The sequence below is a fragment of the Puma concolor genome, chromosome B1, assembly GCF_028749965.1.
Source record: "Puma concolor isolate L17-30 chromosome B1, mPumCon1.1.hap2, whole genome shotgun sequence".
Taxonomy (NCBI): Eukaryota; Metazoa; Chordata; class Mammalia; order Carnivora; family Felidae; genus Puma; species Puma concolor.
The window spans coordinates 193961364-193978108 of record NC_141670.1 but is presented as its reverse complement, the minus strand read 5'-3'; the positions used below and the strand labels follow the sequence as shown (position 1 = coordinate 193978108).

The 16745-nt window shown below is 35.7% G+C and overlaps 1 protein-coding gene and 1 pseudogene across 3 annotated transcripts in view; both read left to right on the top strand.

Annotated features, from left to right (window-relative positions):
* The window catches only part of NCAPG (non-SMC condensin I complex subunit G), a 46434-nt gene that overhangs the window by 11213 nt on the left and 18476 nt on the right, over positions 1 to 16745 (top strand). For 2 of the 3 annotated variants that reach the window (XM_086705375.1, XM_025921783.2), the window contains exons 8-13: positions 766 to 906; positions 1877 to 2000; positions 3509 to 3595; positions 3916 to 4095; positions 6292 to 6402; positions 10318 to 10437. In XM_086705375.1, the coding sequence (XP_086561501.1) occupies positions 766 to 906; positions 1877 to 2000; positions 3509 to 3595; positions 3916 to 4095; positions 6292 to 6402; positions 10318 to 10437 (763 nt within the window). The remainder of the gene's footprint in view (positions 1 to 765; positions 907 to 1876; positions 2001 to 3508; positions 3596 to 3915; positions 4096 to 6291; positions 6403 to 10317; positions 10438 to 16745) is intronic. The other variant, XM_086705374.1, reaches the window with a different exon arrangement.
* LOC147582087 (U6 spliceosomal RNA) lies at positions 113 to 213 on the top strand (annotated as a pseudogene).

Genomic DNA, 16745 nt, shown 5'->3' with positions numbered 1-16745 from the left:
TTTTTTTGTTCACCCAAGATAGGGAAACCTTCTGGTAGGCTGTTGAATATAATCTAGATGAGGGTAAGCATTAATTTGGGTAGTGATGGTAAGGATAAAAGGGTAGTTGATGGTGCTTATTTAGGAGTATCTACACTAAAATAAGAACAATACAGATGTTAGTAGGGCCCTTAAGCAAGGAAAATACAAATTCATGAAGCTATCTGTATTTTTCTGATTTTTTAAAAGGTCATTATATTCATGGTTTACTCATGTAATTAGCATTGATTATTACTATTTTTTTAAACAAAAGAATAATGGTCACTTAGGGATGATGAGAGAAGACGTGCTCTTTATGAAAAATTGTGTTTTGTTAAAGGGATGCAGAACTTTATAACTGAGAATACTGGTGACTGAAATAATGTTACCAACTTGAGAGACATAAATATTGCTTTTTGAAAATTCCCCGTAAGAAATTTGAATCTTTAATTAATACATTTTCATATAATACAATATAATATATAATATAATATGTATAACATTATTATATATAATATATAACATATTTCATGTACTTAAGGAATATAGTTTTGATGCAAGCCTATAAGTTTGTGAAAATTTGTAACAATAGCATAGAGTTTACTCTTGAAGCCGAATTAGTATAATGTGTTCTAAGCATCCATATATATTTGGACTAATAATGAACTGAAAAAGATTCTTTCTGACTTCACGGGGAGCTGTTTAATGTTTTTTAACAGATTTTACATTTTATTCTACTTGTTTTAGTTATATTCAGAGTATTCCAGTTGTTAAAGATGATAAGAAAAGTGATTTTTCCTATATTGGAAATTTGATGTCAAAAGAGTTTATAGGTCAACAATTGATTCTAATTATCAAGTCTTTGGATACAAGTGAAGAAGGAGGAAGGTATGTCTAAATATTAGCCCTAGTCCTAATTTGTTCTTCTAATATGCTATATTGAAATACGGTCTGTTACAGTGTGATTAAATGTATTTAAACTACCTTTCTAAAGTGCTAATAAAGAGCTTTTTCTTTCCTCTTATACATATAACATATAACAGGAAAATACACCGTTTCTCTTCCTCCCTCTCTGTGTATGTGTGAATACACACATGTATGTGTATGTATACATGCATATATCCATACATATATATGCATATATGTATATATGATTAACTCTTGAGTAACAGAGGGAGCGTGTAAGGGCACTGATCCCTCATCCCCCCCATGGAGTCAGAAATCCATGTATAACTTTTGACTCATAAAAAACCTAATTATTAACAGTCTCTTGACTGAAAGCCTTACCAATAAGCATAAACATAAAAATCGACATCAACAGTTGATTAACATGTGTTTTCTATGTTATATACCATATTCTTATAATAAAGGAAGCTAGAGAAAAAAATTAAAATCTTAAGAGAAAATACAGTACTATATTGTATTTATGGAATTGTACTGTACTGTATTTATGGGCAAAAATATGCATGTAGGTGGACCTGTACAGCTCGTATCCATTTTGTTCATATATATGGAAAGTACAAATTCCTCATTCAGTTTTTTTCAGAATAAATAAAATTGCAGGTTTTGCTTAAAAATATTTATAACAGGCAGGATTAGTAATATATCTAAAGATTTGATTCACTTCTGATATTTTGTCATTTCATCATGTTGATTTATGAAAGATTGTAGGATCATTTATAAATATTTTTTGCAGGACATGAATTTTTGACCTAAAGTCTGTACACATTTTTGTATTTATAGTGATAAAAAAAGAACTGAGACAAATGTAATTAAGTCTGCAGGATAAGTGAAATGTTACAGATAAAATGTGTTTCTAAGGTCATGTTTAAATTAAAATATTTCTTTTTGAATGCAGGAAACGACTACTGGCTATTTTACAGGAGATTCTTACTCTGCCCACAGCCCCAATATCCCTACTTTCTTTTCTTGTTGAGAGATTGCTCTGCATTGTTACAGATGATAATAAGAGAACACAAATTGTAAGTAATTATCTTCATTGTTGATAAAGGTTAAGAGGTTTTGGCTAATGATATTTAGGATTGTCTTGTTTTCAGTAGTTTTTGCTTTTTTGTCTTTAATTGCTTTTTGTTTTAGTCTTTTCTGTTAAGTTTTTAAACTTCTTAAAACTGAGTCTTTCTCCCACACACACTTTTTATTTATTTTTAAAGTTTATGTATTTATTTTGAGAAAGAGAACAAGTGGGGCAGGGCAGAGAGAGAGGGAGGCAGAGAATCCCAAGCAGGCTCTGCACTGTCAGTGTGGAGCCCAATGTGAGGTTTCAATTCACAACCTATGAGATCATTTCCTGAGCTGAAAGAGGCAGACACTTAACCGACTGAATCACACCCAGGCACCCCTACATGTTTTTTAAATTTATTTTTGAGAGAGAGAGCGTGAGCAGGTGAGAAGTAGAGGGGGACAGAGCATCCGAGGCAGGCTCCACACAAATAGCAGTGAGCCTGATGTCGGGGCTCAAACTCACGAACTGTGAGATGATAACCTAAGCCGAAGTTGGATGCCCAACTGACTGAGCCCCACACGCACATTTTAAAAATTCTCTTCTTTCTTCTGTTAGTCCATCATTCTGTTGAATCAGTTTGAAATAGAGCAGGTTAGGGAAGAGGTGACACATGTACCTTAGTCATAGGGGTTTTGAGAGCTGGCTCAAGTTATTCATACCTACGTTCAAATCCCTTCTGGTACTTTCTGGCTTTGTGACTTTGAGCAAGTTATTGAATTTACTCTTGTACAGAATGAGAATAGCAATAAAACCTACCTTTTCTTGTTCAATGAAATAATGTTCATGAAGTGCTTGGTAAATACAGAAATAAATGTTATCTATTATAATATTGCCAAGTATTTTCTCGAGATAGTCAAAAAAGACAGCTCTGTCAGTGTTTTTCATAAATTCATGTACTGAGTTGCAAGTTAATTCGGAGGTTGTCTTTTTCCAGCCCTTCCTTATAAACGTACTTAAACATAAATCCTTTCTACAATACAGCATTCCCAGTTAGTGGTTATCCACATCTCCTTAAGTACCTTCATTGGGGATGTAGCCTTTTCCTAAATCAGCCAACTCTGATGTCCCAGTGGCTGTGAGAGGAAAAGTCTTTACTTATGCTGTCATTATTTATGCAAGAGGGAATTGAGGATTACTGGCAGAAAGTTTTAGTTTTTGGTCCCTAACATTAGATATTATACTCATTTTTCTTGTTTTTTTTGCGTATTACATGAGAGAATTTATCTTCAACATCTGTGTGCCTGTTTACCTTCTTATAATCTTGGAATTTTTAGTTAGATATATTGTTTGGTCATTTTTTCCCCCAAATTGTCTAGAAGGTAGAATATGTGCTATTTTTACTTGTGTGTTTTGCTCTATTTTTTAGGAGATTGTGGATACTATTTGGAGTTATGTATAGCAAATTTGGTGTCATTTTATCATATAGAACATATATTAAATCATGTACTCTGAATTATAATTTATCAGGTTACAGAAATTATCTCTGAGATTCGGGCGCCCATTGTTACCGTTGGTGTTGATGATCCCGCTGACGTAAGAAAGAAAGAACTCAGGGTAAATTTCTTCTAAATTAAAGAAATGTTTTGAGAATAATGTAGTTGTATAAGTCTTTTATTTCCTTTTGCTGCATATTTTCAAAATTGTTCTCACAAAGTCACATTACTAACTATAAATTGTAAGAGTATCTAAAATGTTACCAGTTTATGCTGTCTGAAAGATTTGCCTGTCTCTGATTCAGGAAGAATACAACTTTTTTTGTATATGCTGGACTCGGCTGAACTTTTGGGTTGTTGTGATTTTAAATAATACTCTTCAGTTTGCTATAGATTTTTATATTAATGGTTTTTGTTAAAGCAATTTATATCTTTCCTTAGATGGCTGAAATAAAAGTTAAACTGATTGAGGCAAAAGAAGCTTTGGAAAATTGCATTAACTTACAGGATTTTAATCAAGCATCAGAATTAAAAGAAGAAATAAAAGCATTAGAAGATGCCAAAGTAAAGCTATTGAAAGAGACAGAGCAACTTGAAATCAAAGAAGTTCACATAGAGAAGGTATAGATAACTTTTTCATACTAAATGTCAGCAGTTATTAATCATCTCAACTACACTTTATTTTCTTTCTTAACTCCTGCCAGTGTATGTTTACTTTGGAGGGGTTTTTAGCAGTATCATGAATTAATGCGAAAATAGTTTTTCCCTTTTGTTCCTTTTTATTTTAGACTTTAAAAGGCCTCAGTTAGCTTTAATTATTATAACTAGGACTTTATTTGCTCCCTTGTCATGCTCATCTCTGGAGCCTACAGTCTTTTCTTCCTTGCTAAGGAAACTTACCTTCTAGTATTTTCTTCTGTTTGGTTGTGTGTGTGTGTGTGTGTGTGTGTGTGTGTGTGTGTGTGTGTGTGTTTTGAATGCTTTAGAAAAAGAAAATGTATCCATCTATCCATCTCTCTCTTCATGGAAGACTCATGACCTTTCTGAGCTAGGAAAAGAATTTCTATGGTAACCATATGATTGTACATATAGTTTTTAAAGCTTAACTTTTTGTTAACTTTTTGTTCTTAGGAAAAGCTAAGGAGTTTTGTTATTTTAAATGAAATACTGAACATTTTATCTAGTAACATTTAAAGTTTAGTTTCAGCAGTCTTTTTTTTAACTTAGTTGTATTTGATAAACTTGTCACTTTAAGATAGAATGGTATCAGTTGCTCTAATATTTGATGTTAAATTTCATTCAGGAGATCTTTTAGAATTTTTCCTTTTGTAGTAAACATCATTATTATTTTACTTTGAGTTTGGGAAGTGCCAGTTGAAGTATGCTCAAAGAGAATGCTGGATAGGAAAGAGGTTACTGTTCAGGAGCATTTTGTAAGTTATACCATATCCTTGATTTCTCTAGTCATAGACATCCCTGCTCCAACACTCCACTTTCCCATTGAATATGCCTGAATTTTATTTTCATAGCTAGCATCTTATCTTGTTTGACAAAGTATGGATCATTATGGGTGCTTAATTTGAGGAATGGATTTAAAGTGAAAAATAAAAATGTAAACTGAAAAATGATACAAACTGCAGGTCTGAATTGGGAAATTGTGAACAAACATGGCCTATCATGATTAATATCATTTATTTAACTTGACTTGCTTTGACTATTTGTGTCTTCATTTGTCCTATTTAAGGGTTATAAATCTATTCTTGTTGTTGGCTTCCCCAGGGGAAGAAGTGTTTTCACTTGACATTGGAATAAAAATAATAATGTAAGCTAACAGTTACAGGATGCTTTTTCTGTGGTAGTCACTGCTTCAAGCACTTCACAAGTATTTGATTCTCACTATAACCTTATGGGGTTGGTGCTATTTTCATTTTATATAGGAAAAGTAACTTGCCCAAAATTACACAGATAGTAAATGGTAGAGACTGGATTCAAACCCAGCCGAGTCAGGCTTTAGATTTGTGCCTTTAATGCACTGTATTGTTTCTTCTTGATGTGTTTTTAAAGGAATCCTGTAGGCCCATGGAATGGCTTATATGAGGGTCTAGAAGTTTAAAGAGTACCTGCTGTGTTTAAAAACTTCAGGTTCATATGACTAGAGAAGTGAGGGGAGAGAAGTAAGAGATAAATCTTGTGGAAAAATTAAGGGCCAGGCTTGTTAAGGTCTTGTATAAGCAGTATTTAAAATTTTCTGCTTTAGCCAGGGATCATGGTGAATGACTAAAGGTTTTAAGTGGTAGGATAAGATTTATATCTTAGTTAGAAAATAGAGTGCAGAGTGATAAAAGCCTAGGCAGGCATAGTAGTTGAAGACTTATAGTAATGTAGCCTTGATATGTATACAGCCAGAAGAAGACAATGATGGTGGATGTGGAAAGAAGTGATGGATTTGAGGAGTATTTAGGAATTAGTAACAGGGAGAAGAGTGAATCCAGAATGTACCCTAGGTTTTTTGGTTTGGACATTTGGTAGATAGCAGTGTTATTTATGGAGATAGCACAAGAAGAGAAAGGATTTGGGTAATGATGAGTTCTTTTGGAAATTTTGAGTTTGAGAAGCCTGTGAAACATACAAGAGGAAATGTAGCAATTGTATGTATGAATCTGAAACTTAGGAGATGGATGGTAAATGGAGTTGTATGATTGGATAAGATTGCCCAAAGAGACAATATGCCTTAGAGAAAGCCCTGAAAAAGCTAATATTTAAAGGATGGGCAGAGGACATTTATACTAATGTAGAATATTTTGTGTTTCATTTTAGAATGATGCTGAAACACTACAGAAGTGTCTTATTTTGTGCTATGAATTGTTGAAGCAGATGTCCACTTCAACAGGTATAGGTGCAACCATGAATGGCATCATTGAATCGTTGGTAAGTTGGTGGCCTTTGAAGCTTTATTTTAGCCCACTCCTTCCTTAGTTTGTAAGTAATATGTTCCTTGGGTTCAAAAGAATAAAAAGATAATCATCTTTAGCATCTGATAAATATAAATGGTAAAATAAAAAAATTATATAGTGGCTACTTCATATTGTGAAGATTAAATTAAGATAATGTATATAAAAGACCTCGTATATAAGTTATACTTATCCCTTTAACAGGTTTGAAAAGTTATACTAGGAGGAGATGTAAAGTATTTTCATTCTTTGAATAGTAACAGGAAATACTGAAACATATTAGGTATATTTAAGTCCTGGAGTCTTGCTATATAGAAAGACTCTGAGACTTACTTTATGAGCCCTGTGAAAGGAATTTGGGTTTTTTTTCCTATATATTTAAAGACGTTTTACTAAAGTAACTCTTCATAGAGATTTTATTAACTATAGGGACACAAATACTGCAATACTCTAGTAAAACAACATTGTCTGATAGCAATATAATGCAGACCACATGTAACTTAACATTTTCTAGTAGCCACATTTAAAAATTAAAAGTAAATCGGTGAAATATAATTTTTTTTTAATTTTTTTTTTTCAACGTTTATTTATTTTTGGGACAGAGAGAGACAGAGCATGAACGGGCGAGGGGCAGAGAGAGAGGGAGACACAGAATCGGAAACAGGCTCCAGGCTCTGAGCCATCAGCCCAGAGCCCGACGCGGGGCTCGAACTCACGGAACGCGAGATCGTGACCTGGCTGAAGTCGGACGCTTAACCGACTGCGCCACCCAGGCGCCCCTATAATTTTAATATACTTAACCGAATATACCCCAAATATTTTAATGGCATCATTTGCTCAATATTAAACTGTCGAGACATTTTACATTCTGTTCTTCATACTAAATCTTAATAGCACATCTCAGTGTGGACTAGCACATTCCAAGCATTCAGTAGCCACATGTGGTTTATGGCGACAGTATTCCATAGTAGGGTATTCTTACCAATGCTACTTATTCAAAGCAAAGTTTGAATGTATCTGGGCTCTTCCAGGATCCTCCCTCAATTGTTTTTACTTGGGATTAATGAAAAACAGCCAGTGGATGTAATCTAAAATCTAGTTCCCTGGGGTGCCTGGGTGGCTCATTCAGTTGAGCGTCCGACTTCAGCTCAAGTCATGATCTCGTGGTTCGTGGGTACGGCCCCACATCCGGATTGCCCCGTCAGTACGCCCGCTTCGGATCCTCTGTCCCCCCTCTCTCTACCCCTCCCCCACTTAGGCTCTCTCAAAAATAAATTAGAAAAAAACCCACAAAACCACAAAGAAATTTAAAATCTAGTTCCCTGAATTGTCATGAGTTTCTAAATGCAGTAAAGATGCCAGTTCTTGTTTACGACGATGTAGAACTTCTGATTAAAAGTAGCTTTTACTAAACCATTAAAATTTAGTTTCATTCTTAGTAGAGCAAATGTCTTTAGTGAAAAGTAGTAGTTTTAAAGTTCTACTTGCATACTTTATGTCTGGTCCTATTGCAAGAGAATGGTAAAGTATGGTATAATTACATAATTGGAGTAGTAAATATGAAGACTATACATGTAGGGAGAAGATACACAAATTTGAGTGAAGGAAGAACACAAAATTGAATAGTCATAATGATTTTAAGTGTACAAAAACAATTTATGTCTAAAGATTGAAGGAAGGGGCGCCTGGGTGGCTCAGTTGGCTAAGTGTCTGACTTTGACTCAGGTTGTGATCTCACAGTTCGTGAGTTCGAGCCCCACATCAGCTGAGGCTGTCAGCTCAGAGCCTGGAGACTGCTTTGGATTCTGTGTCTCCATCTCTTCTCTGCCCTTCCCCTACTCACTCTGTCTCACTTTCTCTCAACAATAAACATTAAAAAATAAATAAAGAAAAGGGGTGCCTGGGTGGCCCAGTCGGTTAAGCATCCGACTTCAGCCAGGTCACGATCTCGTGCTCTGTGAGTTCGAGCCCCGCGTCGGGCTCTGGGCTGATGGCTCAGAGCCTGGAGCCTGTTTCCGATTCTGTGTCTCCCTCTCTCTCTGCCCCTCCCCCGTTCATGCTCTGTCTCTCTCTGTCCCAAAAATAAATAAATGTTGAAAAAAAAAATTAAAAAATAAATAAATAAATAAATAAATAAATAAAAAATAAAGGTTGATGGAAACTAGAGGGATGTAAATGAGTAAGATATTTAGATAGAGGAGTTATATTTTAGTGAAATTACCATTTTTAAAATAAAAATCGGGGTGCCTGGGTAGTTCAGTCAGTTGAGTGTCTGACTCTTGATTTCAGCTCAGGTCACAATCCCAGGTTTGTGGGATTGGGCCCTGTGTTGAGCTCCGCACTGAACGTGGAGCCTGCTTAAGATTCTGTCTCTTTCCCTCTGCCTTTCTTCCCACTGCTCATGCAGGTGTTCTCTCTCAAAAAAAAAAAAAAAAATTAAAATTAAAATTAGAATCATAAAGTTATTAGTTGAGCAACTATTTACTGAACATCTATATACTAAATGCCAATGATAGAGTATACACGGTATACAAAACATATATAGACTGCCCTTGTGGATATTCTGGTCCAGTGATTGGGACATCAATCAAATAAATAAGTGGAAGGTTTTGACATTGATAATTGCTATGAAGAAGAGCTGTATGGTCCTATGTGAACTTAAAATATGGGATTTGTTCCATTCAGGGAAGGTGACCATAATCTGATATTTGAGTAGACCTTCACTATGTGAAAAGGGGAGGGAAGAATGTTCTAGATTTCTTCTCTCCAATATGGTTGCAGCCAGGCACATGTGGCTGTTAAAAACCTGTGGCTAGGAGCTCCTGGGTGGCTCAGTTGGTTAAGTATCTGACCTCAGCTCAGGTCGTGATCTCACAGTTGGTAAGTTCAAGCCCTGCATCTGGCTTTCTGCTGTCAGTGTAGAGCTCACTTCATATCCTCTGTCCCTCTCTTTCTCTGCCCCTCCCCCGCTTGCATGTACGCTTTCTTCTGCTCTCTCAAAAATAAACATTGAAAACAAACAAACTTGTGGGTATTAACAACTAGTCTAAACTGAGATGTGCTGTTTCAAAACACATTTGGTTTTGAAAACTTAGCACAAACAACACAACGTAGATTATCTGAAAATTTTTTCAAGTTTATTTATTTTGAGAGAGAGAGAGTGTGCGCGCGCGCAAGTGAAGTAGGGCAGAGAAAGAGAGGGACAGAATCCTAAATAGGTGCCACACTGTCATCATGGAGCCCGATGTGGAGCTTGAACTCATGAACTGTGAGATTATGACCTGAGCCAAAATTAAGAGTTGGGCACTTAATCGACTGAGTCACCCTGGCACTCCCTCAATTTTTAAATTTTGATTACATGTTGTAATGTTAATATTTTGGTTATATTGAGAATAATAAGATGCATTAAAATTAGTTTCACATGTTTCTTTTTAATGTGCCTACTAGAAAATTTAAAATGACATATGACTTACATTATATTTCTGTTGAATAGCACTGCATGGAAGGCATCAAAATCAGACCATCGTTAAGCAAAGAGTGAGGGGTAGCATGGTATAAGATGACACTAAGAAATACCACATAATGAGACAAATGTCGTGTAAAGGAGTTTTATCTTTGTCTTATGAGCATTGGGAAGCTATTGAGTCACTTTTAGCAGGTGGAGGGGGACGTGTCTCATGATCAGACTGTATTTCACTCTGGCTATATTCTCTGTTTTAGCAATTTAATATTTACCTTTTTTTTTAATCTGAAAATTGATATCGACAGTATGGATAAGAAGTAGATCTATGAAATCATATAGAAATTACCTCTTTGACCATGTTTTTAATAATAATGCTGTTATAAATTTCTTATCCTGGTCAAAACTGTTTTAACTTCTAATTCATTTTAGATTCTTCCTGGAATAGTAAGTGTTCATCCTATAGTAAGAAATCTGGCTATTTTATGCTTGGGCTGCTGTGGACTACAGAATCAGGATTTTGCAAGTAAACACTTCGTATTATTATTGCAGGTAGGATTTATCTTGTGACAAAATCTTGACTGTATTTTCCTGAAATAAATATTCAGAATCTGTGGTGATAATGTGAGTACTCTACATTTATTCTGTTCCAGGGCTTATTGATGACAGTGACTATTATGGATGACTTTTAGGGACTCTGATTTTTTTTTCTTTTTTAATGTTTGCTTATTTTTGAGAGAGAGAGAGAGAAAGAGAGACAGCATGAGTGTGGGAGGGGCAGAGAGAGAGGGAGACAAAGAATCTGAAGCAGGCTCCAGGCCCTGAGCTGTCAGCACAGAGCCTGATGTGGGGCTTGAACCTACAAACCATGGGATCAGGACCTGAACCATAGTCAGATGCTTAACTGAGCCACCCAGGCACTCCTAGGGACTCTGATTTTTATCTTTTGATTTCTTTCTTAATAAAGTTGAGAAAAGATGAAATGTCAATTATTTATTTATTTAAAAAAATGTGTTTTTTTTAACGTTTATTTATTTTTGAGACAGAGAGAGACAGCGCATGAACGGGGGAGGGTCAGAGAGAGGGAGACACAGAATCTGAAACAGGCTCCAGGCTCTGAGCTGTCAGCACAGAGCCCGACGTGGGGCTCGAACTCATGGACCACGAGATCATGACCTGAGCCGAAGTCGGCTGCTTAACCGACTGAGCCACCCATGCGCCCCGAAATGTCAATTATTTAAAGTATTTTTAAATTATATATAACAAAAATATATATAAAATACATATAACAAAAATTATAGCAAATATTTGTTGAGTATGATATGCTCAGCATTATTTTATGCTTAGGAAAAAATAAGATAGGTAATGAAAAAAACAAGATAAAAGTTGCTGTCCTAATGGAGCTTACATTTCAGAAGAGGAGACACACAGTGAAAAATAGCATGTCAAATTGAAAAAAAAAGAGAGTAAGGAATGGAAATAGGCAGAAGGATCTGTTTGGTCAAGAAAGGCCTGACTAATAAATTGAAATTTGGACCAGTCCCAGGAAAGTTGGAGAATGAGCCATGTAGATATCTGGGTAAGTTGTTTCTGATGAGAGGGAAGAACAGGGGAAGGGCCCCTGAAGTAGGACTTTGTTTCACATGGTCAAGGAACAAGGGGAACTATGGCTGGGGCAGATTGAGCAAAGAGGAGAAGGGTAGGAGAAAGGATTTGCAGATAATAGGATGTACATGTCTTCTGGGGACTTGCAGACTTCGCAGTGAATGAAATGGTAAAGAATGGGAGGATTCTGCATACAGGATTATTATGATCTGACTGGGTATAATGTTGTTGTAGACCAGGGGTTGGCATACCTTTTCTATAAAGGGATAGAGAGTAAATATATTTTACTCTGCAGGCCACATGGTGTGTCTCAAGTACTATTCTGTGATGCAGGTGTGAAAACAGCCATGGCAATATATAAATGAGTTTGTGTGGCTGTAGTTTAAAAAATTTATTTATGGACACTAAAATTTGAATTTCATACAATTTTCACATGCAACGAGGTTATTTTTTTTTTAATCGTTTAAAGATGTGTAACTCTTCTTTATTTGAAGGCTGTGCAAAAACAGGCAATAGACTGGGTTTGGCCCCTCACCCATAGTTTGCAGGTCTCTAGTATTTAGGGGTACAAGTATGGAAGCGGAGATGCTCATAGGAGGGTATTGCAATAATCCTGGAAGGAGATGATGATGACTTGGACCAATGTTCAAGTGGTTACTGGGGTCTTGAGAAGTGTTGGTAATCTACATTTGAAGATGGTATCTATAGAATTTGCTGATGAATCTGATGTGGATGTGAAAGAAAGAAATTGAAGATAACTAAAAATTTTAGTTAAAATAATTGGGAAAGACTTGCCCTTTCCTGTATGGGGAAAACAGAAACAAATTTTATGGTGGATGAGATAAGGAGTTCAGTTTTGGGTGTGATAAGTTTGAAGTTTGAGTTGCAAGTGGATATATTGAATAGGCAGTGTATGTGAGTCAGAGATGGGAGGGACATGCGAGTTGGAGAGAGGGATCTAAGTCTTTATAATAGTATCCAGTGCTTAGAGACTGGATGTTACCTGAGGGATGAATGTAGAATGAGTAGCAGTCTTGCCGTTGTAGTTCCCTAGGGCTTAGGTAACATTTAAAGGAATGGGAGATAAAGAGGAACCAGTAAAGACCAAGGTGAAGTGGACAGTAAGGGGAGAGTGTGATGTCCTAGAAGGCAAGTGAAGATGTTATTTTCCAAGGGCTAGCATCACCTAACTGTCTATTGCTGGTGACAGGTTGATAAGGATTTGTAATTGCCCATTTGGGGCAAATAAGGAAATATTTGGTGACTTTCATGAGCGTAGCTTATATGGAGGTTAAAGTTTTATAGGAGTGGGCCGAAGAGAGAATTATGAGAGGGGAATTGGAGATAGCCAGTGTAGACTACTCTTTCAAGGTTTTGTTTTTGTTAGGACTAATAGAAATGGGGAGGTAGCAAGAGAAGGATATGGGATAAAAAGAAGAGGTGGGTTTTTTTTGTTTTTTTTTTTTAAGTTTATTTATTTTGAGAGAGACAGCATGCACGTGAGCATGGGAGGTACAGAGAGAAGAGGGAGAGAGAATCCTAAGCAGGCCCTGCTCTGTCAACACAGAGCCTGGTGCAGGGTTGGATCCTACAAACTGTGAGATCGTGACCTGATTTGAAACCAAGAGTTGGACGTTTAACCAACAGAGCCACCTTGGCGCCCCAAAATATTTTTGGTTTCAATTTTTTTTTAAGGTCGAGAAAGTTACAGTATGTTTGTAATACTAAGGACAAAGGCCTAGTGAGAGGAAAAAATTGATAATATAGGGAAGAGAAGGCAGTTGCTAGAGTGCTATTGGGTAGACAAGAAGGGATGGCATCGAGTGTACCAGTGGAGTATAACTCCCTTGGACATCTGTCTTTAACATTTGGGCCTGGCTTAACTTCAAAAATATACCTCCCTCCATTTCCCATATAAAAAGACGATGTGATTAATGTAGCATCTGGTGTTGCCAAATGGTATAAAAAATTGCAAGGAATTTTAGTGCAGATTGCTTGCCAACAGGTTAAATGGGAATACTTTGTGTGCTCAATTTGAAAATAACATGTGACAACACAGATCGTCATTTTCATGAAAAGATTATTTTAAAAGACTGAACTCCACCAATAATAGAATATTCCTTCAGCAAGAAACCCTTATCTTGGAGCATCCTTTAATGTTGCAGTCACATTACCAGGAAAAACAAAGTATACAATTAAAGAGAACTTGGGGAAGTCATGTGTTCTGGAAATGGTCAAATTGTTTGTGGCTTGTATCAAAGGAAGAAAATTAAAATTGTACTTACGTCAAAAGACAGTCATAAGAAATTTCAGAGTTTTGTTCTAGTTTCCTTTTTTGGAACGTTTGGCATCTGATCAATTTATTTAATGCAGTGATGAAATTACTGTTGCTGTTTTGTTTATATTTATCATCCTATGCTACTGTTGTCACAGGAAAATTTCTGTTATTGTTAGGTCCTTTTGGAAACTTGAAATGTCAGTATTTAAAATGATGTGAAGTTCTTTTCTCAAAGAAACTGAAAGAAAAATATTGGTACTTTGTTCAGATGAATCATTTTTAGTGCTTGGCTGTATATCTGGTTTTGCTCCAACATGCAGAGTGAATCTCCATGTATAGCGAGACCTTCTTTTTACATCAGCAGGTATTGGCATCAGTGGTTCTGCTAGTAATTCTCAAGAAAGTCTTGTTTACTATTGTGAAATTTTATGGCTTTATAGGTACCCAGGGAATAAAATCCTGTATTTTCAAAGAGGTTTTACTAAGAAATTAGTGTACAATAAACTCTCTACTGTCCTGTCTTCCTAGAAGATGGGTCTTGTACTAGATTGACCCGTGGTCATTACTTTTTTTTTTTTTTTAACGTGGAAGAAAAATCTTATTAGAATGTTTGATAGTGAACGATTCATTTATGTCTAGTTAAGTGTATTTTTTTTTTTTTTGCTCTAAAAATGGGATAAAACATTAAGATATTCTGTATACCATTAAGAATGCTGCTGAAAAATTATAAGTTTTAGGCTGGAAGTCTGATAGAGAAGATTGAAGGTAGACAGTTATATAAAATTTCTAGTATTGCAGCAAAGGAAATACCATAGAACTTTCCCAGAAAATAATTAAGTTCAGTTAACCTTTAAAGATGAAATGTGGATTTTGATCCTTTTCATTTTTGCTGGCATAATATCAGTAATAAGTGCTGTGGTCATTTTAGTCCAAAGAAATGCAGTATGAATGTAATGCTTATGAGTGGCCTGGACCATTCTGAAGTTATTTAATACTATCTCATCTTCCACTTGACAGAGAGAGCTTGTTACTGTTTGTATTTATATATGTAATTTTCTGTAGTAGAAAGGAATTGTCAAAATGAGGCAGGTGTGAAAGATAAATGATGTTTTTTATGAAGACCATTCCACAATTTTACTCTCTTCCAAATCAAGCCAGTCAACAGAATAGCAGCCTTGTCATGGAATTAAAGTTTTAATGAAGTAAAGTTTGCCTTTTTTTTTTTAAAGTATAAACAGCTGTGATCTCTAAACTTTTTTTCAAGGACTAGCTATTAATATTTGCCTTAAAAATAGGTATATTTTTTTGTAAATTAAAAATGTGAATGATAAAAGGTTCAAATGCAGTAAAATAAATTATATGTATGATTTTGCCTATATTTTTTTATTTTTATTTTTTTATGTTTGTGTATTTTTGAGACAATGCAAGAGACAGAGTGCAATCAGTGGAGGGGCACACAGAGGGAGACACAGAATCTGAAGCAGACTCCAGGCTCTGAGCTGTCAGTCCAGAGCCTGATGCGGGGCTTGAACTCACAAACTGTGAGATTATGACCTGAGCTGAAGTCGTACGCTTAACCAACTGAGCCACTCAGGCGCCCCTGTTGTTTTGTATGTTTTTCTGGGGTGGGGTTTTAAACTCTTTATCAGGTCCTTAAAGTGGTTCATGATCAAAAGTAGTTAACCACTGAGTAAATTCAGTTGTTTATATTTATAAAATTATTCTTAGGGTTATTGTTAGAAGATTTTAGATTAAGGGAAAATAGCTGTGTTTTGGGAGTAAGAAATCAGTTCTTTTTTAAATCAGGTTTTAGTAATAAAAATTGATTGAAGACATATATATACACTTGTTAGGTGGGAGAGGGAGATTATTTCATTTTAAAGTCTTTCTTAGATAAATATTCAGTATTGAGAGCTATTGCTAGCCAGTAAGGGACTGAGAAGGGCAAGGAAAACAAAGTTACTGCTGAAAGAGTATCATGTTTAGAATTCGTAGAGAACAGTCAAGAAAACTATATTTGGCTTTGGCAAATATGTTGGTCTTACCATAATAGATATATTCTTGAAATTTCTTTCAAAGTTTTGAGCTATTTTTCTCAGTTCACTAACTTGACCAACGTGCAGGTAATTTTCATAAAGGCTAAGCCATGTAGCCAAATAATTTATCAGTGTCCACAACTTAAGGGCAGTAAGGAATATAATAAATCTCTTCGTAATAGAAATATTCGGTTCTTTTTCATGGCTTTGAAATTTGGTATATAGGAAATCAGTGTTCTTAACTTAGGACAGACTCCTACAAACCACTGGGTTTTATAAGGTTCACCTCCTTTTATAAAGGAGTCCAGTTCATTGAGAACTGAATTCACTTTTAATGAATTCTGAATTTATTTAGAGAAAATTTTATCTTTAGTGAAGCTTGATAACCTAGAATAGTACTAAGAGTACTGATGTTTTTGTTTTTTTTTTTAATTTTTTTTTTCAACGTTTATTTATTTTTGGGACAGAGAGAGAGGGAGACACAGAATCGGAAACAGGCTCTAGACTCTGAGCCATCAGCCCAGAGCCCGACGCGGGGCTCGAACTCACGGAGCGTGAGATCGTGACCTGGCTGAAGTCGGACGCTCAACCGACTGTGCCACCCAGGCGCCCCAGAGTACTGATGTTTTTAATGAATGCTTTTCATTGGTTGGAATGTAATGTTTTTGTCTTAATAGGTGGCCCAAAACAATTTCAATGTAATTAAACTCTTTTTCTAGATCTTAGAAGAAAATCATAGTGAATATAATATATTCATTCTTTTTTTTTTAATTTTTTTTTTTAAGTTTCATTTTGAGAGCCAGAGAGAGCAGGTGGGGGAAGGGGGGAGAGAGAATCCCAAGCAGGCTCTGCACTGTCAGCATGGAGCCTGATGTGGGGCTTGAACTCAGGAACCATGAGCTTGTGACCTGAGCTGAAACCAGGAGTTGGATGCTTAACCG